The sequence below is a fragment of the Salmo salar genome, chromosome 03 (genome assembly GCF_965601325.2).
Source record: "Salmo salar chromosome 03, fSalSal1, whole genome shotgun sequence".
Lineage (NCBI taxonomy): Eukaryota > Metazoa > Chordata > Actinopteri > Salmoniformes > Salmonidae > Salmo > Salmo salar.
In genome coordinates this window covers 20,434,065-20,461,772 of record NC_138293.1, presented here as the reverse complement: position 1 = coordinate 20,461,772, position 27,708 = coordinate 20,434,065, and the positions used below count along the sequence as shown (strand labels likewise).

The following is a 27,708-nucleotide window of genomic DNA, read 5'->3' as shown; positions in this document are numbered from 1 at the left end:
CTGACACCACTATCAGATCACAGAAAAATCACAGTCTACATGAACAGAGCAATACTCAGCCGTGAGGCATCAAAGCCGAAGGAAGTGAATAATATTAAGAAATGCTATAGATGGAAGGAAAGTAGTGTGGAAACCTACCAAAAACAATTAGGCAACAACAAATTAAATCTGTTTTAGACAACTTGTTGGACAAAACGTTTCACTGTAATAGTGAAGGTGTAAACTTGGCAGTAGAAAACCTAAACAGCGTATTTGACCTCTCAGCTTCCCTATCAAATCATTTTCTTTTTTTTACAGAAAACAGAAGAAAATTAACAACAATGACAAATGGTTTGATGAAGAATGCAAAAACCTAAAAAAACTAATTAAGAAACCTATCCAACCAAAAACAAAGACACCCAGACAACCTGAGTCTACGCCTACACTATGGTGAATCAATAAAACAATACAGAAATACACCACGGAAAAAGGAACAGCACGTCAGAAATCAGCTCAATGTAATTTAAGAATCCATAGACTCTAACCACTTCTGGGATAATTGGAAAACACTAAACAAACAACACGAAGAGTTACCTATCCAAAACGGAGATTTATGGATAAACCACTTCTTCAATCTTTTTGGCCCTATAACAAAGAACAAACAGCAAAAACATATACATGATCAAATACAAATCTTACAATCAACTACTAAAGCTTTGACTATGTACAGACTCAGTGAGCATAGCCTTGCTATTGAGAAAGGCCGCTGTAGGCAGACCTGGCTCTCAAGAGAAGACAGACTACGTGCACACTGCCCACAAAATGAGGTGGAAACTGAGCTGCACTTCCTAACCTCCTGCCAAATTTATGACTGTATTAGAGACACATATTTCCCTCAGATTACAGAAATCCACAAAGAATTCGAAAACAAACACAATTTTGATAAACTCCCATATCTACTGGGTGAAATACCACAGTGTGCTATCACAGCAGCAAGATGTGATACCACACTGTTGCCACAAGAAAAGGGCAACCAGTGAAGAAGAAACACCAATGTAAATACAACCTGTATTTATGTTTATCTATTTTCCTTTTTGTACTTTAACTATTTGCACATTTGTTACAACACTGTATATAGTCATAATATGACATTTAAAATGTCTTTATTATTTTGGAACTTCTGTGAGTATAATGTTTACTGTTCATTTTTGTTGTTAATTTCACTTTTGTTTATTGTCTATTTCACTTGCTTTGGCAATGTTAACATATGTTTCCCATGCCAATAAAGCCCTTAAATTGAATTAATAGAGAGAGAACAAGAGCGAGTGAGAGAGAGAGACAGAGAGAGATAGAGACAGAGAGGGTGAGAGAGACAGAGAGAGAGAGAGACACACACAAATAGCCATAATATTATATTTAAAATGTCTCTATTTCTTTGGAGCTTTTGTGAGTGCAATGTTTACTGTTCATTTTATATTGTCTATTTCACTTTTGTTTATCTATTTCACCTGCTTTGGCAATGTAAACATTTGGGAGAGGGATAAAGGGAGAGAAGGCAAGACAGAAAAAGAGATAAACCAAGAACACGACCTGGCATGGTTGCCCAGTGAAGCAGATGCAATATTCTATTTCTCAGATGTTTTCCAAATACAGGAGGCCCAAGCCTTTTGTTAGCCCTCCCTCCCTTCCTCCCAGCATATGATGTCAGTCCAGGTCTCCAGAGTGTTGCCTAGCCCTGTTAGTATTTGCAGACAGCTGCTGGCTTCTTCAGCCAGAAGGTACTATAACTCACCCAGACACACAGTCAGTCCTGCCAGGCCATCTACACTAGAGGCTTGATATACTTGGTTGTTCAGATGTAAACACTGAATTAGAGAGGTGCGCGTGTGTATGTGCGTGACACGTGCTTACGTGTGCGTGCACACCTGGTTGTGTGTGTGTGTAAGTGCGTCTTTGTCACTCACAGGTCTTGACTGCCCCCGTTCCAGACCCTTGACACCCATCCTCATCGTCGCAGTCTCCACTACCGTCCTCTGTGTCTCCGCTACCCAGCTCCCCCCAGGACTCTCTCTGGCCCAGCCCCGGCAGCATGTCCTGGATCTCCTGGTGGAGAGAGACAGATAACATAGATAGAGTTATGATGAATAAACACCCAATTATTGCAATGCAAATAGTTTGGGTTGCCATTTGATTAGCTGTTCAGGAGTCTTATTGCTTGGCGCTCCGGTACCGCTTGCCGTGCGGTAGCAGTCAATGACTAGGGTGGCTGGAGTCAATTTTTAGGGCCTTCCTCTGACACCGCCTGGTATAGAGGTCCTGGATGGCAGGAAGCTTGGCCCCGGTGATGTACTGGGCCGTACGCACTACCCTCTGTAGTGACTTGCGGTCGGAGAAAGAACAGTTGCATACCAGGCAGTGATGCAACCGTCAGGATGCTCTCGATGGTGCAGCTGTAGAACCTTTTGAGGATCTAAGGACCCATGCCAAATCTTTTCAGTCTCCTGAGGGGGAATAGGTTTTGTCGTGCCCTCTTCACGACTGTCTTGGTGTGCTTGGACCATGTTAGTTTGTTGAGGATGTGGACGCAAAGGAACTTGAAGCTCTCAAACTGCTCCACTACAGCCCCGTCTATGAGAATTGGGGCATGCTCGGTACTCCTTTCCTGTAGTCCACGATCATCTACTTTGTCTTGATCACGTTGAGGGAGAGGTTGTTGTCCTTGGACCACACGGTCAGGTCTCTGACCTCCTCCCGATAGGCTGTCTCATCATTGTCGGTGATCAGGCCTACCACTGTTGTGTCATCAGCATACTTAATGATGGTGTTGGAGTCGTGCCTGGCCGTGCAGTCATGAGTGAACAGCCACATCATAACCCAATGGGAGTAAATCAGTCAGAAGCATTAGAGCGATATCATATTAGCTCTGGTTCATTTCGCCCCCATAGTGTAACCCTTCACTCCCCAGTGTGTGACAGCGTCAGCGGGCCAAGGTGCTGCTAGCGACAGCCCTCTGCTCTGGAGGACGCAGAGGGTCTTCAAATTGACCGTGTGTGTGTGACCCTTAGGTTCATTTCCCTGACACATCATGGCAGATGATGGTGGTGAGGTGAAGCACAACGATTGGCGTGTGTGTGTGTGTGTGTGTGGGGAGGGGGTTATAAAAAGAGAAGTAGGCTGAAGACGAGAAAATCTAATAAAATAAAAATGTATTTGTCACATGCGCCGAATACAACAAGTGTAGACCTTACCGTGAAAATGCTTACTTACAAGCCCTTAACCGACAGTGCAGTTCAAGAAGAGTTAAGAAAATATTTACCAAATAAACAAAAGTAAAAAATAAAATAACACAATAATATAACAATAATGAGGCTATATACAGGGGGTACTGGTACCGAGTCAGTGAGCGGGGGTACAGGTTAGATGAGGTAATTTGTACATGTGGGTAGGGGTGAAGTGACTATACATAGATAATAAACAGCGAGTAGCAGCAGTGTACAAAAGGGAGGGGGGGGGGGGGGTCAATGTAATAGTCCGGAGGCCATTTGATGAATTGTTCAGCTGTCTTATGGCTTGGTGCTAGAAGCTGTTAAGGAGCCTTTTGGTCCTAGACTTGGCTCTCCGGTACCGCTTGCCGTGCGGTAGCACAGAAAAGAGTCTATGACTAGGGTGACGGGAGTCTCTGACAATTTTATGGTCTTTCCTCTGACACCGCCTATTATATAGGTCCTGGATGGCAGGAAGCTTGGCCCCAGTGATGTACTGGGCCATCCGCACCACCCTCTGTAGCGCCTTGTGGTCGGATGCCAAGCAGTTGCCATACCAAGCGGCGATACAGACAGATGCTCTCAATGGTGCAGTTGTAGAACTTTGAGGAACTGAGGGCCCATGACAAATCTTTTCAATCTCCTGAGGGGGAAGAGGCGTTGTCGTTCCTTCTTTTAGACAGTGCCAGGTCACTTACCTCCTTCCTATAGGCTATCTCATTGTCATCGGTGATCAGGCCTACCACAGTTGTGTCATCAGCAAACTTAATGATGGTGTTGGAGTCGTGCGCGGCCACGTAGTTGTGGGTGAACAGGGAGTACAGGAGGGGACTGAGCACGCACCCTGAGGGGCCCCCATGTTGAGGGTCAGCATGGATGATGTGTTGTTGCCTATCCTCAGCACCTGGGGCCGGCCCGTTAGGAAGTCCAGGATCCAGTTGCAGAGGGAGGTGTTTAGTCTTTGGGTCCTGAGCTTAGTAATGAGCGTGGAGGGCACTATGGTTTTGAACGCTGAGCTGTAGTCAACGAACAGCATTCTCACATAGGTTTTCCTCTGATCCAGGTGTGGAGTGCAATAGAGATAGCGTCATCTGTGGATCTATTGGGGCGTTATGCAAATTGGAGTGGGTCCAGGGTGTCTGGCATGATCGTGCTGATGTGAGCTATGACCAGCCTTTCAAAGCACTGCATGGCTACAGGCATGAGTGCTACGGGTTGGTAGTCATTTAGGCAGGTTAACTTAGTGTTCTTGGGCACAGGGACTATGGTGGTCTGCTTGAAACATGTTGGTATTACAGACTCAGACAGCGAGATTGAAAATGTTAGTGAAGACACTTGCCAGTTGGTCAGCGCATGCTCGGAGTACACATCCTGGTAATCCGTCGGGCCCTGCAGCCTTGTGAATGTTAACCTGTTTAGCCTGTTAGGGCTAGGGGGCACTATTGACACGGCTGGATAAAAAACGTACCCGATTAATTCTGGTTACTACTCCTGCCCAGTAACTAGAATATGCATATAATTATTGGCTTTGGATAGAAAACACCCTAAAGTTTCTAAAACTGTTTGAATGGTGTCTGTGAGTATAACAGAACTCATATGGCAGGCCAAAACCTGAGAAGAATCCATGCAGGAAGTGGCCTGTCTGACAATTTCTTGCCCTTCTTGATTATCTCTATCCATTACAGAGGATCTCTGCTGTTACGTGACACTTCCTACGGCTCCCATGGGCTCTCAGAAGGCGGCAAAAAGCTGAATCGTGGCTTTGCAGGCTCTGGTTGAAAAAAAGTAGCGCATTTGGGTAGTGGCTGGTTACAGTACTGTGAGACTCAGGCGCGTGCCCGCGTCGACAGAATGCTTTGTTTTCTTTTGTCTGTTTACCTAAACGCAGATTCCCGGTCTGAATATTATCGCTTTTTTTACGAGAAAAATGGCATAAAAATGGATTTTAAACAGCGTTTGACATGCTTCGAAGTACGGTAACGGAATATTTAGATTTTTTTTGTCACGAATTGCGCCATGCTCGTGACCCTTATTTACACTTCGGATAGTGTCTTGAACGCACAAACAAAACGCCGCTATTTGGATATAACGATGGATTATTTTGGACCAAACCAACATTTGTTATTGAAGTAGCAGTCCTGGGAGTGCATTCTGACGAAGAACATCAAAGGTAATCAAACTTTTGTAATAGTAAATCGGAGTTTGGTCAGGGCTAAACTTGGTGGGTGTCTAAATAGCTAGCCGTGATGGCTGGGCTATGTACTCAGAATATTGCAAAATGTGCTTTCACCAAAAAGCTATTTTAAAATCGGACACCTCGATTGCCCAAAGGAGTTCTGTATCGATAATTCTTAAAATAGTTGTTATGTTTTTTGTGAACGTTTATCGTGAGTAATTTAGTAAATTCACCGGAGGTTTGCGGGGGGTATGCTAGTTCTGAAAGTCACATGCTAATGTAAAAAGCTGGTTTTTGATATAAATATGAACTTGATTGAACAAAACATGCATGTATTGTATAACATAATGTCCTAGGTGTGTCATCTGATGAAGATCATCAAAGGTTAGTGCTGCATTTAGCTGTCTTCTGGGTTTTTGTGACATTATATGCTAGCTTGAAAAATGGGTGTCTGATTATTTCTGGCTGGGTACTCTGCTGACATAATCTAATGTTTTGCTTTCGTTGTAAAGCCTTTTTGAAATCGGACAGTGTGGTTAGATTAACGAGAGTCTTGTCTTTAAAATGGTGTAAAATAGTCATATGTTTGAGAAATTGAAGTAATAGCATTTCTAAGGTATTTTAAAATTGCGCCACGGGATTACACTGGCTGTTGCGTAGGTAGGACGATTTCGTCCCGCCTAGCCCAGAGAGGTTAAAACTCTTCCTCACATCGTGCATGGAGAGCGAGATCACACAGTCATCCGGGAATAGCTGGTGCTCTCATGCTTGGCTCTGTGCTGCTTGCCTCGATGTGAGCATAGAAGGTATTTAGCTGGTAGGATCGTGTCACTAAGCAGCTCGCTGCTGGAATTCCCTTCGTAATCGGTGATAGTTTACAAGCCCTGCCACATCCGACGAGTGTCAGAGCCCACATAGTAGGATTCAATCTTAGTCCTGTATTGACGCTTTGCATGTTTGTTGGCTCGTCGGAGCAGGATTTCTTATAAGCGTCCGGATTAGCGTCCTGCTCCTTGAAAGAGGCAGCTCTAGCCTTATACTATAGTGTGGATGTTGCCTGCCTTCTGGTTGGGATATGTACGTATGGTCACTGTGGGGAGGACGTCGTCGATGCACTTATTAATGAAGCTGGTGACTGATGTGGTAAACTCCTCATTGTTATCGGATGAATCCCGGGAACATATTCCAGCCTGTGCACAACACTGTTCAGCCTAAAGTGTGTTTGAGTGTGTGTGTGTTATAACACTGTGCGGCCCAGTCGTCTTTAACCTTTCTGGGAAGGGGGTTCCGCTAACGGAACACCTGGCCTACAGCCAGTGAAATTGCAGGGCGCCAAATTCAAACAACAGAAATCTCATAATTAAAATTCCTCAAACATACAAGTATTATACACCATTTTAAAGATAAACTTCTCGTTAATCCCATCATAAACATTGATATAAGATACAAGTGTTATACATATGATTAAAGATAAACTTCTTGTTAAAGCCCCTTTAATTAACAAGAAAATTGATTAAATTAATTAAACGCCATCGCTGTGGCAACGACTCGTTAACTGGAGGCTTTCCTAAGCGGTTTGTGTGTGTTTGTTCATTGTTATTGTATGCCTGGTTGTTTATTACCTTTACAATCTCAATGGAGCAGTAGTGGTTTGAAAAGCAAATTGCTGTAACGTTTATTGTGATGTAGCAGCTATGTGGAGGCAAGGCCGGGCTGACTGTGTGTGTGAGAAATACTCTAGTAAACTATTTCAATAATGGGATTCTATAGTGGCCTTTTTATATTATAGTATTGACTGGATAGGCTTCCCTCCGCCTGCCTATCTGGCCTGTTCTGAGGAGGGACTGTGTATGTACTAGAAGGTAGAAGTTGATGCCCATGACATCAGTTTGCTGCCCACAATGCCCAGTTTGATGCCAACTAGTCCCCAGACTTCCTCAGACTTTATAGGGCCAGGAGTTTTACCTGACCACGTGATCTGACTGGGCAAACTCCAGTCCCTTCTCATGTGGGAATAATTCCACTTCATGTCTGGGTTCCCTGTGTAGCTATTATAGTTGGAATAAAACAAGAACTGGTGCTATGCAAAACAAGAACTGGTGCTAGGCAAAACAAGAACTGGTGCTAGGCAAAACAAGAACTGGTGCTAGGCAAAACAAGAACTGGTGCTAGGCAAAACAAGAACTTGTGCTAGGCAAAACAAGAACTGGTGCTAGGCAAAACAAGAACTGGTGCTAGGCAAAACAAGAACTTGTGCTAGGCAAAACAAGAACTGGTGCTAGGCAAAACAAGAACTGGTGCTAGGCGTTGTGGTGCTACGTTCCAAACGACAGGAAACAATTTCCACTCTGGCGATTGATCAATAAAGGTGATTAGATTCAACGCCACTGTTAAGGACGGATAGGAAATAGAGGGCTTACTTCCTGTCTGATGTCATCAACAATAAGTTGAAAAGTACTATACCACAAATACAAATTTCCAGATTGGTCATGATGTAAGGAGCACCTAGGTAGAGCACCAATAGGCGTCAGAGGAATCAAAGCGCAATTGTCTGATTGGTCAAGTGGGGCCAGACGGAGAAATGCACCCTGGGAAAGGACTGTACACCACATGGCGAGCATGAGATCACACACACACACACAGAGATCCTCATGCTTAGCTTTAGACGCTTAGATCACATGCCAAACGGCGGCAGGATCTCCAACATGGGCTCTGTTCTGCTCTGTTCCAACATGTTTCTCCCTGCTCCTGTCCTTGGCATTTCAGACAATGCTCCAGTAGTTCTGATCTTGGTTCAAGTTGGCTGTGGACGCACTTTACCGTCCGCGCTTTACCTTTCTTGCTGTTATGTATGCAGCCTTCTCAATCTCTGAGTCCCAAATGACACCCTTTTCCCTACTCGACCAGGGCCCATAGGGCTGTGGTCAAAAGTAGTGACCTACACAGGGAATAGGGTGCTATTAAGGATACAGCCCATGTAGGGCATAGGACAGAGCAATATTACGAGAATGTTATGAATTAATCAGTTATGAGGATGTTGTGAGTTGGGGAGAGATACTGTACAGTCAGAGCAGTGGCTGTGTTCATCTGTCTGATCCAAGTGACTCACTTGTTATGATGCGTTTGTACCGTTTAGATCTTGGCTGTGGGTTTGACTCTTGGTGATGTTTTCATTGGTTCACAACCTGGTTGAATGAATGTTACATAAAGGTTAAACGCATTACTGACACGTGGCAATCTTCTGTCTCGACTCTCGGCTATCAGTGCAAGCCGAGGGGCTCATCCCATATGGTCCACAAGCTAAAGGATAGGAAGCCATTTTAAACTATTGAGACACAGCCTTGTTGCTCTGCACTCCACCATGGCTACCATGACCCCCCCCCCCCCCTCCCCCCTCAATCCCTCTCTCTCAATTTCAATCCCTGTTTTCTCCAGGAACATTCCGGAGGAGTGTGTGTGTGTTTATCCTACTCACACTGAAGACAGCGTTTCCAGGAGTTACCAATCCCCTAAATAGTGAGGGGGAGAGATGCTGACAGAGAAAGATGCTGACTCACTGTGTGTCTGTGTGCGCGTGTCTCTGTGTGTGATTGTGTGCGTGCGTGTGTGTGTGTGCATGTGTGTGTGTAAACCACTCCAAAGCACCCCAGCAGGGGGATAAAGACACACATTCCAGTCTTATATGAGAATATTGATATTGTGACCAGGCTCAGCGGGTAGGAGGGCAAAACAGGGCAGTGTGGTACTATTTCACAGAAAGGGGATAGAGAGCAGCACTGGGAGGGGTTACCCACCCCCATCACAGGGTCAATGGCAGAGCAGGGAGCCAGCCAGTAGTTGTACAGATATCCTGTAGTCATGACTGGTATTTTAACAGTGTGTGAGTGATCTGCCCACAGAATGAGTGTGTGTGTGTGTGTGTGTGTGTGTGTGTGTGTGTGTGTGTGTGTGTGTGTGTGTGTGTGTGTGTGTGTGTGTGTGTGTGTGTGTGTGTGTGTGTGTGTGTGTGTGTGTGTGTGTGTGTGTGCGACAGAACCGCCTTGACAACTTAAGCATCCTCACCTCATCAGGGCAGGGTCCGTCAAAGAAACAGGTGGGAGAAAGAGAGGAGAGCGGAAACTAACGTGACAGTAATAGACCCTGAAAAAGTCTGCAGAAGTCATTTCTTCCCTTGCTTCCTCTCGTCCCTCATCTATTTTCACGTTCTCTCAATTTTCTCAGTGACAGATTCTATTTTTCTGACGCCACTGTAACCAGGACAAAAAAGAAAATGTGTGCGTATGTGTCTGTGTGTGTATGGAAAGTGGCCACAGCGTCTCTGTCTGTGTCTCGAAACCTGACCAGAGACAGCAGGCCAAATAGAATCATATTTTCCGTGTGTGTGTGTGAGAGAGAGAGAGAGAGAGAGAGAGCGTGTGATTAGATTTCTGGTTTGGCTCAGTGGATTAATTATGTGTAATACACTGTAATATGGCCAGAGAGCCACCAGGGACAATTTAACACCGCTACAGTAGAAAGACTTGGAGCAGGGGCAGTGTGTATGAAGGGTCTCAGAGCAGGAGTGCTGATCTAGGATCAGTCCATGTGTTTTTATTTATTGTAATCTCAAAGGCCAAAAATGGTCCTTAAATCAGCACTCCTACTCAGATGTTTGATACATTCGGCCCCAGAGGATAGAAGAGGGAAGCTACGGATGATTTATGTACCCACAGTAGTATGAGGGCCCAGATAGGACATTTTACCAGGACACCGGGGACACCCCTACTCTTGGGACAGGTTTCATAGGATCTTTAGTAACCACAGAAAATGAAGACATTTAGGGCCTGTTTCCCAGACATGGATTAAGCTGAAATTCTCCAATGAACATGCTTTTCAGCCCAGGACTAAGATTAATGTGTGTGAGAAAGCACCCCTTTAAAGATTTCCATTTGAAGGTTTAATGTCCCATCTGAAGTAGGGCAGTGTCCCCGTTCCCATCATTTTCCTGGGGCATTGGGGTCTCCTTAGACCAGAGTGAACAGTTCCTCCTACAAACCCTCCCTCCCTCCAATACCACTTCCAGCTGCATCTGGTCTGAGTGATCTCCCATCCAGGCTCTGCCCAGGCACAACTCTGCTTAGCTTCAGAGGCAACCCAGTGGTGGGGATGGCATCTGTTTGTAAAGATTACCCAGATCATGAGTCTCCCCTGGCACCAGGACTGCAGTCCTACTCCATCTCTTTGAAGAGCAATGGAGAGCTGCTCCACTTGAATCATCTGGTCTAAACCAGTCCCAGTAGTGTCCTGAACGCTAAAGACTGTTTAAAGGCCATGACATCACATTGGGCCATGCCTGTGAGTCATATGTCATAAGCACTTCAGGGAGGATGTCACCTCAGACCTTCTCAATGGTTGGGACATGTCGTTGACTGTCACAGTGGAGATTTGGTGGCTGTGCCTCTAAGTGTGTGTGTATGTTTCAAGTTTTAATGTCACATACAGTGAAATGCCTTTCTTGCTTGCTCTAAACTCAATAATTTTTTATTTTACCTTTATTTAACTAGGCAAGCCAGTTAAGAACAAATTCTTATTTTCAATGACGGTCTAGGATCAGTGGGTTAACTGCCTTGTTCAGGGGCAGAACAACAGATTTTTACATTGTCAGCTCGGGGATTCAATCTTGCTGTCACAGGCGTCATAGTGAACAGACTAAGGCGCAGCGTGTTGAGTGCTCATCTTTTATTTTTTAATGGAAAAAGCACTTCACAAAGAAAAAACAAACGACAGCCAAACAGTTCTGTCAGGTATCCTAACATACTAAACAGAAAACAACCACCCACAAAGCCCAAAGGAAAACAGGCTGTCTAAGTATGGCTTCCAATCAGAGACAACAAAAGACACCTGCCTCTGATTGGAAACCATACTCGGCCAAACATGGAAAACGAAACATAGAAATAGAAAACTAGAACAAATTCCCCTAGAACCAAAAAACCCCAAAACACACAAACAACCCCCCTGCCACACCCTAACCATTCTACTATGGCAAATTACCCTTTTCACTGGTCAGGATGTGACAGTACCCCCCCCCACAAAAACAACCCCAAACCTAAAGGGAGGGAAGGGAGGGTGGCCACCGTCTACGACGGTTCCTGTGCTTCACCCAAACCCTTCCGCCAATCCTCCAACTATGGAGGTGGCTCTGGCTCCGAGCGTAGCCCCCGTTCTGCGCTGCCGACCACCGCCGGAGGCTCTGGGCTGCAGACCGCTACCAAAGGCTCTGGGCTGCAGACCGTCGCTGAAGACTCTGGGCTGCAGACCGTCGCTGGAGGCCCCGGGCTGAGAGGCGTCGCTGGAGGCCCCGGGCTGAGAGGCGTCGCTGGTTGCCCCGGGCTGAGAGGCGTCGCTGGAGGCCCCGGGCTGAGGAGCGTCACTGGAGGCTCCGGACTGAGGACCTTTTCTGCATGCTCCGTGCCATGGATCGTCACTACTGGTTCCGCGCCATGGATCATCACTGGAGGCTTTGTGCCATGGATCATCACTGGAGGCGTCATGCCATGGATCATCCTTACAGGCTCCTGGCCATGGAACATCACTGGAGGCTTTGTGCCATGGATCATCCCTACAGGCTCCGGGCCATGGATCATCACTGGAGGCTTCGTGCCATGGATCATCCCTACAGGCTCCGGGCCATGGATCATCACTGGAGGCTTCGTGCCATGGATTAACCCTACAGGCTCCGGGCCATGGATCATCACTGGAGGCTTCATGCCATGGATTATCGCTGGAGGCTTCGGACCATTGATCATTACTGGAGGCTTCCTACGGGGAGCTGGAACCGGTCTCACCAGACTGGGGAGACGCACAGGAGACTGGGTGCGCAGAGCAGGCACAGGGCACACTGGGCCGTGGAGGCGCACCGGAGGTCTGGAGCTCAGGGCTGGCACACCCACACCTGGCTGGATGGTCACTGTAGCCCGGCACGGAAGGAGCGCTGGCACAGGGCGAACTGGGCTGTGCTGGGGAATGAGGGCTGCCGTGCGTAGAGCAGGTGCAGGATAAACTGGGCCGAGGAGACGCACTGGAGACCAGATGCGTTGAGCCGGCGCACTTCTTCCTGGCTGCCGGCCAACTCTCATCTGGCAACGCTGCGGAGCCCGTACCGACCGCACCGGACTGTGCGTGCGGATGGGCGAGAGAGTGCGCATCACCCCGTAATGCATTTCTCACCCCTCTGCACGCCCGCTCTGCAGTGCCCTTTCCGCCAGTACCACTCTCCGGAATCTCGCGTTGAACTCCGCGCTTGACTCCTTAACTGGCTCAGGTTTGCTCCACGGCTCTCCCCTATATGCCCGGGAAGTTAGGTCAGGGCTCCCTCCTGACCTAGCCAAACTACCCGTATGCCCCCCCCAAAAAAATGTTTTTGGGGCTGCCTCTCAGCCTCCTCTTGCCGTCCCAGCCGTTCCTCCCAGTATTGCCGTTCCGCCTTCGCTGCCTCTATCTCCTCTGGCGGGCGGCGATACTCTCCCGGCCTTGTCCACGGTCCTGCCCCATCTAGGATCTCCTCCCAGGTCCATGACTCCAAGTACCTCCTCCCACGCTGCTTGATCTTCTTGTGGTGGGTGGTTCTGTCACAGGCGTCATAGTGAACAGACCAAGGCGCAGCGTGTTGAGTGCTCATCTTTTATTTTTGAATGAAAAAGCACTTCACAAAGAAAAAACAAACGACAGCCAAACAGTTCTGTCAGGTATCCTAACATACTAAACAGAAAACAACCACCCACAAAACCCAAAGGAAAACAGGCTGTCTAAGTATGGCTTCCAATCAGAGACAACAAAAGACACCTGCCTCTGATTGGAAACCATACTAGGCCAAACATGGAAAACGAAACATAGAAATAGAAAACTAGAACAAATTCCCCTAGAACCAAAAAAACCTAAAACACACAAAACAACCCCCCTGCCACACCCTGACCATTCTACTATGGCAAATTACCCTTTTCACTGGTCAGGACGTGACACTTGCAACATTTCGGTTACTAGTCCAACGCTCTAACCACTAGAATACACTGCCGCCCCAATATCAATGTTGTAGAAAAAATAAATAAACAAATAAGCTATGTATATACAGGGTCAGTTAGTTCCAATACCATATTTACAATGTGCAGGGATACTGGAGTGAAAGAGATATGTATAGGGGTAAGGTGACTAGGCATCAGAATATTCAATAAACATAGTAGCAGCAGCGTACAGTATATGATGATTGTATGTGAGTGTGTATGCAGAGTCAGTATAAATGTGTGTGGTGCATGTTATGTGTGTGTGTGTGTGTGTGTGTGTGTGTGTGTGTGTGTGTGTGTGTGTGTGTGTGTGTGTGTGTGTGTGTGTGTGTTGAAGTGCCAGTGTGCGTTAGTGTGTAGAGTCCTGTGAGCGTGCATATAAATACAAGGGTCAGCTCAGATAGTCCGTGTAGACATTTGTGTGCTTGCTAGTGTGTGTGTGCGTATGTGTGTGTGAGTGTGAGTGTGTGACTGCGTGTGTGTGTGCGCGTGTGTGTGTGTCCGTGTGTGTGTGTGTGTGTGTGTGTGTGTGTGTGTGTGTGTGTGTGTGTGTGTGTGTGTGTGTGTGTGTATGTGACTGTGTGTGTGTGTGTGTGTGTGTGTGTGTGTGTGTGTGTGTGTGTGTGTGTGTGTGTGTGTGTGTGTGTGTGTGTGTGTGTGTGTGTGTATGATAACACATGCTCTGCTCTCTGCTGTCCTCAGCAGGCTTTAGATTTCAGACCTGACTTCAAACAGAGCGTCGGTATTCCCTGAGGCCGGGATTCCAAGGGGCCCTTGACATGGAATACCGCCGGGCGGTCACTGAGGGGGTGAGGTGGGGAGGGATGGGGGGACAGTGGGGTTATGGTCGCCCCTCTGGGTGTCTCCTATTCAGACCATAGGAAGGCTGGGAATACCAAGAGGATCTGGCCCTTTGCTTTTATCTCTATGCCTTTTAGAAGTGTGACTTGATATATTGCTCTGTGTGGGGGTGGGGGGGCTAAACGTGTGTGTGTGTGTCTGTATCTGTGTGTGTGTGAGTGTCTGTGTGTGTGTGTCTGTATGTATGTGTGTGTGTCTGTGTGTGTGAACTTTGCTAGCTCGCGTGATGAGCAAACTTTCCTGACACCTGAAGATTTGCGCAGGTGACCTGGGGTCAGTCAAACAAGTGTATGTTTATGTGTATCTCCCTCTTTATCCGCTTCCATCAATCCCTCTCTCCTAATCGCTCTATACCTTTCCATCAATCCCTCTCTCCCAATCGTTCTATGCCTTTCCATCAATCCCTCTCTCCCAATCGCTCTATACCTTTCCATCAATCCCTCTCTCCCAATCGTTCTATGCCTTTCCATCAATCCCTCTCTCCCAATCGCTCTATGCCTTTCCATCAATCCCTCTCTCCCAATCGCTCTATGCCTATCCATCAATCCCTCTCTCCCAATCGCTCTATGCCTATCCATCAATCCCTCTCTCCCAATCGCTCTATGCCTATCCATCAATCCCTCTCTCCCAATCGCTCTATGCCTTTCCATCAATCCCTCTCTCCCAATCGCTCTATGCCTATCCATCAATCCCTCTCTCCCAATCGCTCTATGCCTTTCCATCAATCCCTCTCTCCCAATCGCTCTATGCCTTTCCATCAATCCCTCTCTCCCAATCGCTCTATGCCTTTCCATCAATCCCTCTCTCCCAATCGCTCTATGCCTATCCATCAATCCCTCTCTCCCAATCGCTCTATGCCTTTCTATGTCTAAGTAGCATTAAATAACCACAGATGGCAAACCTCACACTAGACCAAACCGCTTATATAACTGAGATTTTAATGATTCTAAATATCAGACACAGACCAGTGAAATCTGGATATATTTTGATATATTTTGATATGGAGTGCTGATGCCCTCACTGCTATTTGCCTATTCATGAATCAAAAACCCACCCAAGCCTCTCTCAATACACACTGTACCACCACCTACCTGCTGCTCTGAGCAACAGAATATAAACTGAATGAAAATTAAATATACGCACATCCCAAATGTTAAGGTGTTGGAACAGACAAAATAAATACAAAGAAACAAAGGAGGACCCTAATATACTCCAACTGTGGTTTATTAAAACACAGGGAGTGAAACATTGTCCAGTTCCGCGTCTCCAATAACCCACAGCGGGGGGGTACATCCGAGATGCAGATATTTTTCAGAGACCTTTTAACTCCCAGTACCTCTCCAGTTGTAAAAGGAGTCAGTGAAAGTCTCATATGATCCCCTGTGGGGCTGCAGTGTTTCAGAAGCACCAGATTTACAGTAAAGGATAGCTCAATCATCAAGAGGAAAGAATCTGTCCCCCCTTTTGACTGGCTGACAGCACAACTACGGTCTATTTGTCTCATCTCGGGCCTCAGGGCGTTTGGGTTTACTGTAATAAAATGTTTAATAGCAACACAGTTATTTACTGTAGCAGATGCTTTTGTTCAGTCAGGGTTAACTATGTTTACTGTAATAAAATGTTTAATAATAATAATAATACAGTAATTTACTGTAGCAGATGCTGTTGTTCTGTCAGTCTGGGTTAACTATGTTTACTGTAATAACATGTTTAATAACAATACAGCCATTTACTGTAGCAAATGCTTTTGTTCAGTCAGTCTGGGTTAAAAATGTTTACTGTAATAAAATGTTTAATAATAATACAGTAATTTACTGTAGCAGATGCTTTGTTCAGTCAGTCAGGTTAAAAATGTTTACTGTAATAAAATGTTTAATAATACAGTCATTTACTGTATCAGATGCTTTTGTTCAGTCAGGGTTAACTATGTTTACTGTAATAAAATGTTTAATAACAATACAGTCATTTACTGTAGCAGATGCTTTTATTCAGTCAGTCAGGGTTAACTATGTTTAGCTTATACATGTACAGCATGTGGGCCATGCAGCAATTAAAGGCAAAACGATGGTGGTATTGCAAGCACCATGTTCCAATCAACTGTACAACTACATGACAAAATATCTGTGATATGTTACAGTGAGTACAGATCCAATAGAGAGTAGGCCAGGCTAGTAGTCTAGTAATCAATCATAGAGCTAACAGATCTCTCCCTATCGTGTCAGAACCTTGGAGCCAATACACTGACCTATCCCATCGTTACATTCCAGTCCATCTCACTAAGCACTGCTTTCATCAACCTCACTCATCTCATCTCTTCACTGTCTGTGTGTCTGTGTGTCTGTGTGTCTGTGTGTGCAGGAAGGGAGACACATTCACATTGTAATGCTGCAATAGCGGGACAGACAGAGCATTGTGAATGCATCTCCACCCGAAAACATCTGGGCTGGTGATCTGCAATCAGAACTCGCCCTCTCAGAGCTCCTTCCAGTAGACATGGGCTGTATTTACTGTCAGAGCAGAGGGGAGGAGAGAGGGATGAGAAGTGAGAGGGAAGAGAAGGGGAGATGATCCTCAGAGAGAGAGGGGGAGGGCTGGAGTCAGCGAGGCTTTTCATGGACCTTTTTATGTGGGGTCAGGAGATTAGAAGGCTTAGAGCTCGTCTCTGCCGCCGCGGACGCTCCTCCGAGAGAACGTGTGGTGTGTGTAAAAGAGAGTGAATGGCACAGTGTGTGTGTGATAGTGTGTAATAGTGTATGATGGTGTGTGTACGTGCGTGTGCGTTCCTACACACCCCATAGTACCTTACAACTTCTACCCCCCCTCCCTTCCCCGGGTCATGACAATGCCAGTGTAACACTAAACTCTTGTATGGAGTATGTCAATGTATGTATCAGTACCCTGGTGCCAGCAGTGCCCCCTGTCATACCAACTCTGTGGGCTCTACTAGGAGAATGTCATGTGGCTGTATGGAGGTTAAAGACACTGTCACTTCACAGCACCACGCTGTACAATCTTCTTAACACGCACACAAACACGTACGCAGGCGCACACACACACACACACACACACACACACACACACACACACACACACACACACACACACACACACACACACACACACACACACACACACACACACACAGGACAACAGACCCCTTGGGGTCTTATGATAATTACTCGCACATCTCAGATATGTACAGGCTTGTAAAAGTCAGTGTGTGTGTGTGTGTGTGTGTGTGTGTGTGTGGGGCTGTGTGAAAACATGTGTGTTCCATTCCCTAATTTGTGTGTTTCCCGCTCCAGCATGAGTGTGTGTATGTGCTTGCGTGTGTGTGTGTTGTGTGCAGACGCACGTGTGTCTGTTCCTCCATCTTCTGTGTGTTTATCCAGTGAATCCTGGAAAGCGGCTATGGGCAGATTAAACAGTTTGCCACTCTGGGTGACCCTGTCTCTGCTCTTATCTGAAGTAAACACTGAAGCCCAGCACCTCTCTCTCTCTCTCTCTTTTTCTCTCACTATCAAGGTATAATTGAATATCTTTAAATGTCAAAAGCATCACGTCTCCATTATGGGTTGCCATGGCAACAACCTCTCACCACCCCAGAATGCATTGCAGGAGGAAGTCACCATTGTCAATCAGAGGAGACATCAGTGATCTCTCAGCAACAGGAGGATGGACAGGCAAGTAGAGAGACAGAAAGGAAGAACAAGAGAGAGAAAGAATGAGAGAAGGGAAGAGAGGGAGAGATGATGGATGGTAAGGAAAAGGAACACAGAGAGTGAGAGAAAAGATAGAGATGGGTGTAACACAGACGAGGAGAGAGAAAGAGAGCGTCAGAAAGAGAATGAGAAAGGAGGGGACAAAGTGAGGGAGGGAGAAAGAGATAAAAAGAGATGGCCAGTGTGAGTAATATCTGAGGGTATAATATGCAGGGCCACAAAAGGCATCAGTGAAACAGAATCTGTCCCCTCAAATGGCCCCTAGGGACCTCTGGGCAATAGGCTTTTATACCCGGGCCCTTTCAGGACCTAATCCTCATCTACATAACAACGGTGTCACTTTGAAGCTGCACTGTGTCATCTCCGTCTGTCCGTCACTCACTGCTGGCCTTTTGCTCTGTGTGTCGCTCTCTCCCGATGTCTGGCATTCTCTCTCTGTCTCTCTCACTGCCTCTCGATCTCTCTGTCTGTCTCTCATTTTCTCTCTCTCTCTCTGTCTCTCTTTCCCTCTCTCTCATCTATCGTTTGCTCTTACAACAATCTTGGTATAAGAGAGAAACACAGGAAAGCAGAGGTCAGCTAACGAAATACAACTATGCCTCAGATGTCATGTTATGGTGTGTTCAATATTCAAGTAACAGGATCAAACGTAGTGACACGGACTAGGTACAGTAAAGCCAGAACCAATCCAATAACACCAAACCGTTTTCTCCAGTTTTACCTATAATAAACAAGATCAGAACTGTCCAATATACAGTAATCCAGTATGTAAGATAGGATAATAAAGCATATAGAAAACAGTAGATTGTAGCATCTGTATCAAGTTTCATACATTCCTCTTCTCCTGAACAGCTAGAATACAGTATGGTACAGTAGGAATCTGCTCTGTTCTCATTGTGTTGAAAGAGACATGGATCCACATCCACTGCTTTAGGCTCTCGTCCCACTTCCACAGAATATAGGTTTTCTTTGTAGGTCTGGAATCTCTAGATGACTAGTTATGCACTGTACCTTTAGACAGCGTACACTGTCTGCACATATACTAGTACGACCTTCCTAACTAGACACACGAACACACAACAAGAATATGTTTCTTTACACGTGTAATTCTAAAACCCATCCTTTCACATGCAAACTGAATGATAATAGTATAAACCTGTCAGTCAACTGCCTTCACCTTGTCTGGTCTCACCTGTTTGTGCTGTATACGCCTATAGCCAACTCGGTAGCGATACAACTTTGTGTTAGTGCAACCATGGTAACGGCATGAGGCTGGAGGGATGGCCTACCTGGTTGAAGCGCTCCAGCCTATCCTTGACCTCGGCCAGTTCGGGGTTAGGGCTGCGAACTTTGACCTCTGGGTTCTGCTTCTGGGCCTGGAGACCGTTCCCCACCACTTTGCCTTTATAACTAGAGAGAGAGATAGAGAAAGATGGATGGGGAGAGAGAGAGGTTGAATTGATCATTGACTTGTTGAACGTAGGCAATATAAACAGCGACATTGCATCACATCACATCACAATCTGGATTATATTTCAAACAACCAACACTCATTCAATATGTATCAAAACCCTTATTTAATATGTATCAAAACCCTGCTTCAATAGGTATCAAAACCCTCCTTCAGTATGTATCAAAACCCTCCTTCATTATGTATCAAAACCCTCCTTCATTATGTATCAAAACCCTCCTTCAATATGTATCAAAACCTTCATTCAATACCTAGTCAAATCCCTCCTTCAATATGTATCAAAACCCTCCTTCAATATGTATCAAAACCCTCCTTCAATATGTATCAAAACCCCTCCTTCAATATGTATCAAAAGCCCTCCTTCAATATGTATCAAAACCCTCCCTTCAATACGTATCAAACCCTCCTTCAATACGTATCAAACCCTCCTTCAATATGTATTAAACCCTCCTTCAATATGTATTAAACCCTAATTCAATATGTATCAAAACCTAAACATTCAATATGTATCAAAACCTAAACATTCAAAATGTATCAAAACCTAAACATTCAATATGTATCAAACCATTTTACATTTACATTTTTAGTAATTTAGCAGACGCTCTTATCCAGAGCGACTTACAGTAGTGAATGCATACATTTCTTTTTCGTACTGGCCCCCCGTGGGAATACGAACCCACAACCCTGGCGTTGCAAACACCATGCTCTACCAACTGAGCCACAGGAAAACCTAATTCAATATGTATCAAAACCCAAACATTCAATATGTATCAAACCCTAAACATTCAATATGTATCAAACTCTAATTCAATATGTATCAAAACCCTCCTTCAATATGAATCAAAACCCTCATTCAATATGTATCAAACCCTCAAAGTGTATAACGGAGTAGTGAAAATGACAACGTGCCAGCTAAAATTCAAGTCCACCCTCTGTCGGTTTCAAATTCAAAGTAGAACAAAAGCACTTTGGATCCACTCAGAGTGATGAGGATAGTTAGTCCAGCACGTTGTCAGCAGCACAACATTTTCTCGGAGGCACTATTATTCTACATTGTAGAATAATACTGAAGACATCAACACTATGAAATAATACATATGAAATCATGAAGTAACCAAAAAAGTGTTTAGCAAATGAAAATAGACGTATTTTATATTTCAGATTCTTCAAAGTAGCCACCCTTTGCCTTGATGACAGCTTTTCACATTCTTGGCATTGTCTCAGCCAGCTTAATGAGATAGTCACCTGGAATGCATTTCATTTAACAGGTACGCCTTGTTAAAAGTTAATTTGTGGAATTTCTTTCCTTCTTAATGTGTTCCAGCCAATCAGTTGTGTTGTGATAAGGTAGGGGTGGTATACAGAAGATAGTCCTATTTGGTAAACGTCCAAGTCCATATTATAGCAAGAAAAGCTCAAATTAGCAAAGAGAAACGACAGTACATTATTACTTTAAGACAGGTCAGTCAATCCGGAAAATTTCAAGAACTTTGAATGTTTCTTCAAGTGCAGTTGCAAAAACCATCAAGCGCTATGATGAAACTGGCTCTCATGAGGACTGCCACAGGAAAGGAAGACCCAGAGTTACCTCTGCTGCAGAGGATAAGTTCATTAGAGTTACCAGCCTCAGAAATTGCAGCCCAAATAAATGCTTCACAGAGTTCAAGTAACAGACATATCTCAACATCAACTGTTCAGAGGAGACTGCATGAATCAGTCCTTCATGGTCGAATTGCTGTAAAGAAACCACTACTAAAGGACACCAATAAGAAGAAGTGACTTGCTTGGGCCAAGAAACACGAGCAATGGACATTAGAAAGGTGGAAATATGTCCTTTGGTCTGATTATTCCAAATATGAGATTTTTGGTTCCAACCGCAGTGTCTTTGAGAGACGCAGAGTAGTTGAACGGATGATCTCTGCATGTGTATTTCGCACCATGAAGCATGGAGAAGGAGGTGTGATGGTGTGGGGGTAATTTGCTGGTGACACTGTCTGTGATTTATTTAGAATTCAAGGCACACTTATCCAGCATGGCTACCACAGCATTCTGCAGCGATACGCCAACCCATCTGGTTTTCCCTTAGTGGGACTATCATTGTCTTTCAACAGAACAATGACCCAACACATCTCCAGGCTGTGTAAGGGCTATTTGACCAAGAAGGAGAGTGATGGAGTGCTGCATCAGATGACCTGGCCTCCACAATCACCCAACCTCAAACCAATTGAGATGGTTTGGAAAGAGTGAAAGAAAAGCAGCCAACAAGTGCTCAGCATATATGGGAACTCCTTCAAGACTGTTGGAAAAGCATTCCATATGAAGTTGGTTGAGAGAATGCCAAGTGTGCAAAGCTGTCATCAAGGCAAAGGGTGGCTACTTTGAAGAATCTACATTTGTTTAACACTTTTTTGGTTACTACATGATTCCATATGTGTTATACCATAGTTTTGATGTCTTCACTATTATTCTTCAATGTATAGAAAAACCCTTGAATGAGTAGGTGTCCAAACTTTTGTCTGGTACCGTATGTGATATCAATAGAGAGGTATACTTTCTGCGTGATTTAAATATTGACTGGATTTCATCAAGCTGCCCACTCAAGCGAAAGCTTCAAACTGTAACTAGTGCCTGCAACCTGGTTCAGGTTATCAAACAACTTACCAGGGTAGTTACAAACAGCACAGGAATGAAATCATCAACATGTATTGATCATATCTTTACTAATGCTGCAGAAATTTGTTTGAAAGCAGTATTGAAATCCATCGGATGTAGTGATCACAATATAGTAGCCATTTCTAGGAAAACCAAAGTTCCAAAGGCTTGGCCTAATATTGTGTATAAGAGGTCATACAAGACGTTTCGTGGTGATTCCTATGTTGTTGACGTGAAGAATATTTGTTGGTCTGTGGTGTGTAATGACGAGCAACAAGACGCAGCACTTGACACATTTATGAAATTACTTATCCCAGTTACTAATAAGCATGCACCCACTAAGAAAATGAATGTAAAAATTGTTAAATCCCTGTGGATTGATGAGGAATTGAAAAAATGGTATGGTTGAGAGGGATGAGGCAAAAGAGATGGCAAATAGGTCTGGCTGTGCAACCGATTCGCAAACGGACTGCAAATGTAAAAATCATGTGATTAAACTGAATATATATATTTTAAACTATATTATGAAACAAAGAGAAATGACATAAAAAAAATGATAGTAAAAAGCTTTGGAGCACCTTAAAACCTGTTAGGGACAGACGTTCCGCTAGCGGAACGCCTCACCAATATCCAATGGTATAGCGTGGCGTGAAATACAAACACCTCAAAAATGCTATAACTTCAATTTCTCAAACATATGACTATTTTACACCATTTTAAAGATAAGACTCTCGTTAATCTAACCACACTGTCCGATTTCAAAAAGGCTTTACAGCGAAAGCAAAACATTAGATTATGTCAGGAGAGTACCCTTCCAAAAATAATCACACAGCCATTTTCAAAGCAAGCATATATGTCACAAAAACCAAAACCACAGCTAAATGCAGCACTAACCTTTGATGATCTTCATCAGATGACACTCCTAGGACATTATGTTATACAATACAAGTTATACAAGTTTTGTTCAATCAAGTTCATATTTATATCAAAAACCAGCTTTTTACATTAGCATGTGATGTTCAGAACTAGCATACCCACCGCAAACTTCCGGTGAATTTACTAAATTACTCATGATAAACGTTCACAAAAAACATAACAATTATTTTAAGAATTATAGATACAGAACTCCTTTATGCAATCGCGGTGACAGATTTTAAAATAGCTTTTCGGTGAAAGCACATTTTGCAATATTCTGAGTACATAGCCGGCCATCACGGCTAGCTAATTTGACACCCACCAAGTTTGGCCCTCACCAAACTCAGATTTACTATAAGAAAAATTGGATTACCTTTGCTGTTCTTCGTCAGAATGCACTCCCAGGACTTCTACTTCAACAACAAATGTTGTTTTGGTTCGAAATAATCCATAGTTATATCCAAATAGCTCCATTTTGTTCGTGCGTTCAAGTCACTATCCGAAGGGTGACGCGCCGGCGCATTTCGTGACAAAGAATTTCAAAATATTCCATTACCGTACTTCGAAGCATGTCAAACGCTGTTTAAAATAAATGTTTATGCTATTTTTCTCGTAAAATAGCTATAATATTCCAATCGGGCGACGTTGTGTTCATTCAAACACTGAAAGAAAAACATGGAGTCGTCTCGTGCACCCGCGCCTCAGTGTCATTGTTCTCAGCAGGACCACTCACAAAAACCCCTGCTGTTTTTCGCCCAGAGACTGGAGAGCTCTCATTACACTTTCTGGCGCCTTCCTAGAGCCAATGGAAGCCTTAGAAAATGTCACGTTACAGCAGAGATGCTGTATTTTTGATAGAGATGCCCTAGAAGGAGAACAAATTGTCAGACAGGGCACTTCCTGTATAGAATCTTCTCAGGTTTTGGCCTGCCATATGAGTTCTGTTATACTCACAGACACCATTCAAACAGTTTTAGAAACTTTAGAGTGTTCTATCCAAATCTACTTATTATATGAATATTCTAGTTTCTGGGCAGGAGTAGTCACCAGATTAAATCGGGTACGTTTTTTATCCGGCCGTGAAAATACTGCCCCCTATCCCAAACAGGTTAAATGAAATTTTGGCCAAAAAGTAAAACTCCGCTCCATCATTCATTGAATCAGATGGCTCATTCATCACAAAACCCACTAATATTGGCAACAACTTTAATGACATTGTCATTGGCAAGATTAGCAAACTTAGGCATGACATGTCAGCAACAAATGCTGACACTACACATTCAAATTATGAAAGACAAGCATTGTAATTCCATAAAGTAAGTGTAGAAGAGGTGAAAACATTATTGTTGTCTATCAACAATGACAAGCCACCAGTGTCTGACAACTTGGATGGAAAGTTACTGAGGACAATAGCAGACGATGTTGCCACTCCTATTTGCCATATCTTAAACTTAAGCCTACTAAAACATGTGTGCTCTCAGGCCTGGAGAGAAGCAAAAGTTATTCCCCTACCTAAGAATAGTAAAGCCCCCTTAACTGGCTCAAAAGCCGACCAATCAGCCTGTTATCAATGCTTAGTAAACTTTTGGAAAAATGTTGTTTGACCAGATACAATGCTATTTTACAGTAAACAAACAGACTTTCAGCACGCTTATAGGAAAGGACATTCAACAAGCACAGCACTTACACAAATGACTGGTGATTGGCTGAAAGAAATTGATGATAAAAAGATTGTGGGGGCTGTTTTGTTAGACTTTAGTGCGGCTTTTGACATTATAGATCATAGTCTGTTACTGGAAAAAACATATGTTTTATGGCTTTACACCCCCTGCTATATTGTGGACAAAGAGTTACCTGTATAACAGAACACAAAGGGAGTTCTTTAATGGAAGCCTCTCCAACAAAATCCAGGTAGAATCAGGAATTCCCCTGGGCAGCTGTCTAGGCCCCTTACTTTTTCAATCTTTACTAACAACATGTCATTGGCTTTGAGTAAAGTCAGTGTGTCCACGAATGCGGATGACTCAACACTATACATGTCAGCTACCACAGCGACTGACATGACAGAAACACTTATTAACAAAGAGCTCCAGTTAGTTTCAGAATGGGCAAGTCCTAAATATTTCAAAAATGAAAAGTATTGTATCTGGGACAAATCATTCACTAAACCCTAAACCTCAACTAAATCTTGTAATGAATAGTGTGGAAATAGTTTAAGTTGAAGAGACTCAACTGCTTGGAGTAACCCTGGATTGTAAACTGTCAGTCCCACTGTAGCTCAGTTGGTTGCGCATGGCGCTTGCAGCGCCAGAGTTGTAGGTTCGATTCCCACGGGGGACCAGTATTTAAAATGTATGCACTCTACTGTAAGTCGCTCTGGATGAGAGCGTCTGCTAAATGACTAAAATGTAAATGTCAAAACATATTGATACAACAGTAGCTAGGATGGGGAGAAGTCGGTCTATAATAAAATGCTGCTCTGCCTTCTTAACAGCACTATCAACAAGGCAGGTGCTACAGGCCCTAGTTTTGTCGCACCTTGACTACTGTTCAGTCGTGTGGTCAGGTGCCACAAAGAGGGACTTAGGAAAATTGCAATTGGCTCAGAACAGGGAACACAGCTGGCCCTTGGATGTAAACAGACAGCTAACATTATTGATATGCATGTCATTCTCTCTTCTGCCTTAGCAGCAGCTAATGGGGATCCATAATAAATACAAATACAAAATACCTAAGATATATTCCAACGTAAAAGCCTATAAGCAAGGTGAACTGAAGTATCACTGGCTTGTGATCTAAGTAGTGATGTGTTGATAAGGTGTATCTGTATCTCTTCATCTGGCTGGAACAGCACTTCACAGAGTTGCAATAGAAGTCTTAAACCTCCCCTAGCTTCAACTCTAGCTTCACCTCTCTCCTCTCGCTCTCTCCTCACTTCTCTCCCTCTCTCTCCTCAGAGTGGCTGGCATTGCTAATGCTCTCCCTCTCTCTCCTTCCCCCTCTCTCTCCATCTCTGTCTTGACAACAAACGAAGGCCCCTAATTGCACCTGCAGGTCTTAAAGCCTGCCTTATCAAGGGGAAACAATCAATACCTATTGGACTCATACCCAACTCCCCCGAAATCAATGATTAATTGAAAAGTCAAATGGCTTCCTTTTCTTGTGTTGAAAGGTAAGAGCGTCCTGCTGTGCTTTGACCTGACTGGGGGAGCGGATTGGGATAATGTCTTAGCTGGGGGTTGGGCTAATGGCTTAGCTGAGGGTGGGGTTATTGGCTTGGCTAGGGGTTGGGTTATTGGCTTGGCTAGGGGTTGGGTTATTGGCTTGGCTGGGGGTTGGGTTATTGGCTTGGCTGGGGGTTGGGTTATTGGCTTGGCTGGGGGTTGGGTTATTGGCTTGGCTGGGGGTTGGGTTATTGGCTTAGCTGGGGGTTGGGTTAATGGCTTGGCTGGGGGTTGGGTTAATGGCTTGGCTGGTAGTGGATGTATTCACGTGGTAGTCATCAGATAGAAAAAGCTAATTAAACAAGAATATTAAAGAGTGTAAAGTTGGGCATTAATGAGGGTTTGGGGGAGGTTCTGTGTGTGTGTGTGTGTGTGTGTGTGTGTGTGTGTGTGTGTGTGTGTGTGTGTGTGTGTGGTGTGTGTGTGTGTATGCTCTCACTCAGTCACTGCTGCTCTGTGTGAATCCAGACACTCTGACTCACTCCTCTAAGTACTGAGTCACTCCAAGGTGAAAATAACTGCTCAGGGATTAGCAATGACTGCTCCTGTCCTACAGTTCCCTCCCTGAGACCAAACATTAATCTGACCCTGGAACAGGGATTAGCAGTGACCTTCACCTCCAGTGTCTTGACTCACCAGAACTTCAAACGTGAGGTCTGTCGGGAGCTGTTGCATAGAAGATTGTCAATACTGATGAGCTCAACTGAATTCTACACATAGATGAGATAAAGCACAGTCTCTTTGGTATACACCTGTAGAGATCCTAGAAAATTGCATGTTCTGTAATTCTATGCTCTTTTGCAGGGCTTGAAACTGCATATGAAAAAGGTGGTGCAGGGTGTTAGTGAGCGGATCTGAGAGATTGTAATACGCTATGAAAGTTACCAGGAAGTGCCTACCCCTCACCCTTGTCGTTTTTGAACTTTTGTAGGCTTTGGAAAAGTCTTCGATGAGCAAAAACGTTGGGCAAAAACGTAATTAAAGGTATTTGGCAGTAAATTCAGTAAATTCATCCACAAATATATCTTAAATGATAGTGTTTCCACATATTTGATGATATAATCGTCAAGCCCATTCAAAAAAGATTAGGGAACATGAGCCGGAAGTAAAGGTGGAGGAAGGTGCGGTTTTTGACCATATATCGCAATATTACTTTGGACAATATCGCAATATTATTTTTGTGCTAGTCGACTGTACCTGTATTTTCCCTCCATTGTATTTTTTTAAATAGGGAGCTAATTTATTTTCAGCACTTTTATTTTATTTCCATAACTGATGAAAACACGTTTGTCATGGCTCTTTCTTGTGCCTCTGCAGCAGACATACAGTGGCTTGCGAAAGTATTCACCCTCTTAGCATTTTTTATTTTGTTGCCTTACAACCTGAAATTAAGATGGATTTTGGGGGGG

General features: G+C 44.3%; 1 protein-coding gene across 2 annotated transcripts in view; it reads right to left on the bottom strand.

Annotated features, from left to right (window-relative positions):
* LOC106599532 (glypican-5) overlaps nt 1–27,708 on the bottom strand; it is a 241,722-nt gene that overhangs the window by 46,552 nt on the left and 167,462 nt on the right. For both annotated transcript variants that reach the window (XM_014190814.3, XM_014190815.3), the window contains 2 exons: nt 19,327–19,447; nt 1,944–2,082 (listed from right to left, as the gene is read on the bottom strand). In XM_014190814.3, coding sequence (XP_014046289.3) covers nt 1,944–2,082; nt 19,327–19,447 — 260 coding nt within the window. The remainder of the gene's footprint in view (nt 1–1,943; nt 2,083–19,326; nt 19,448–27,708) is intronic.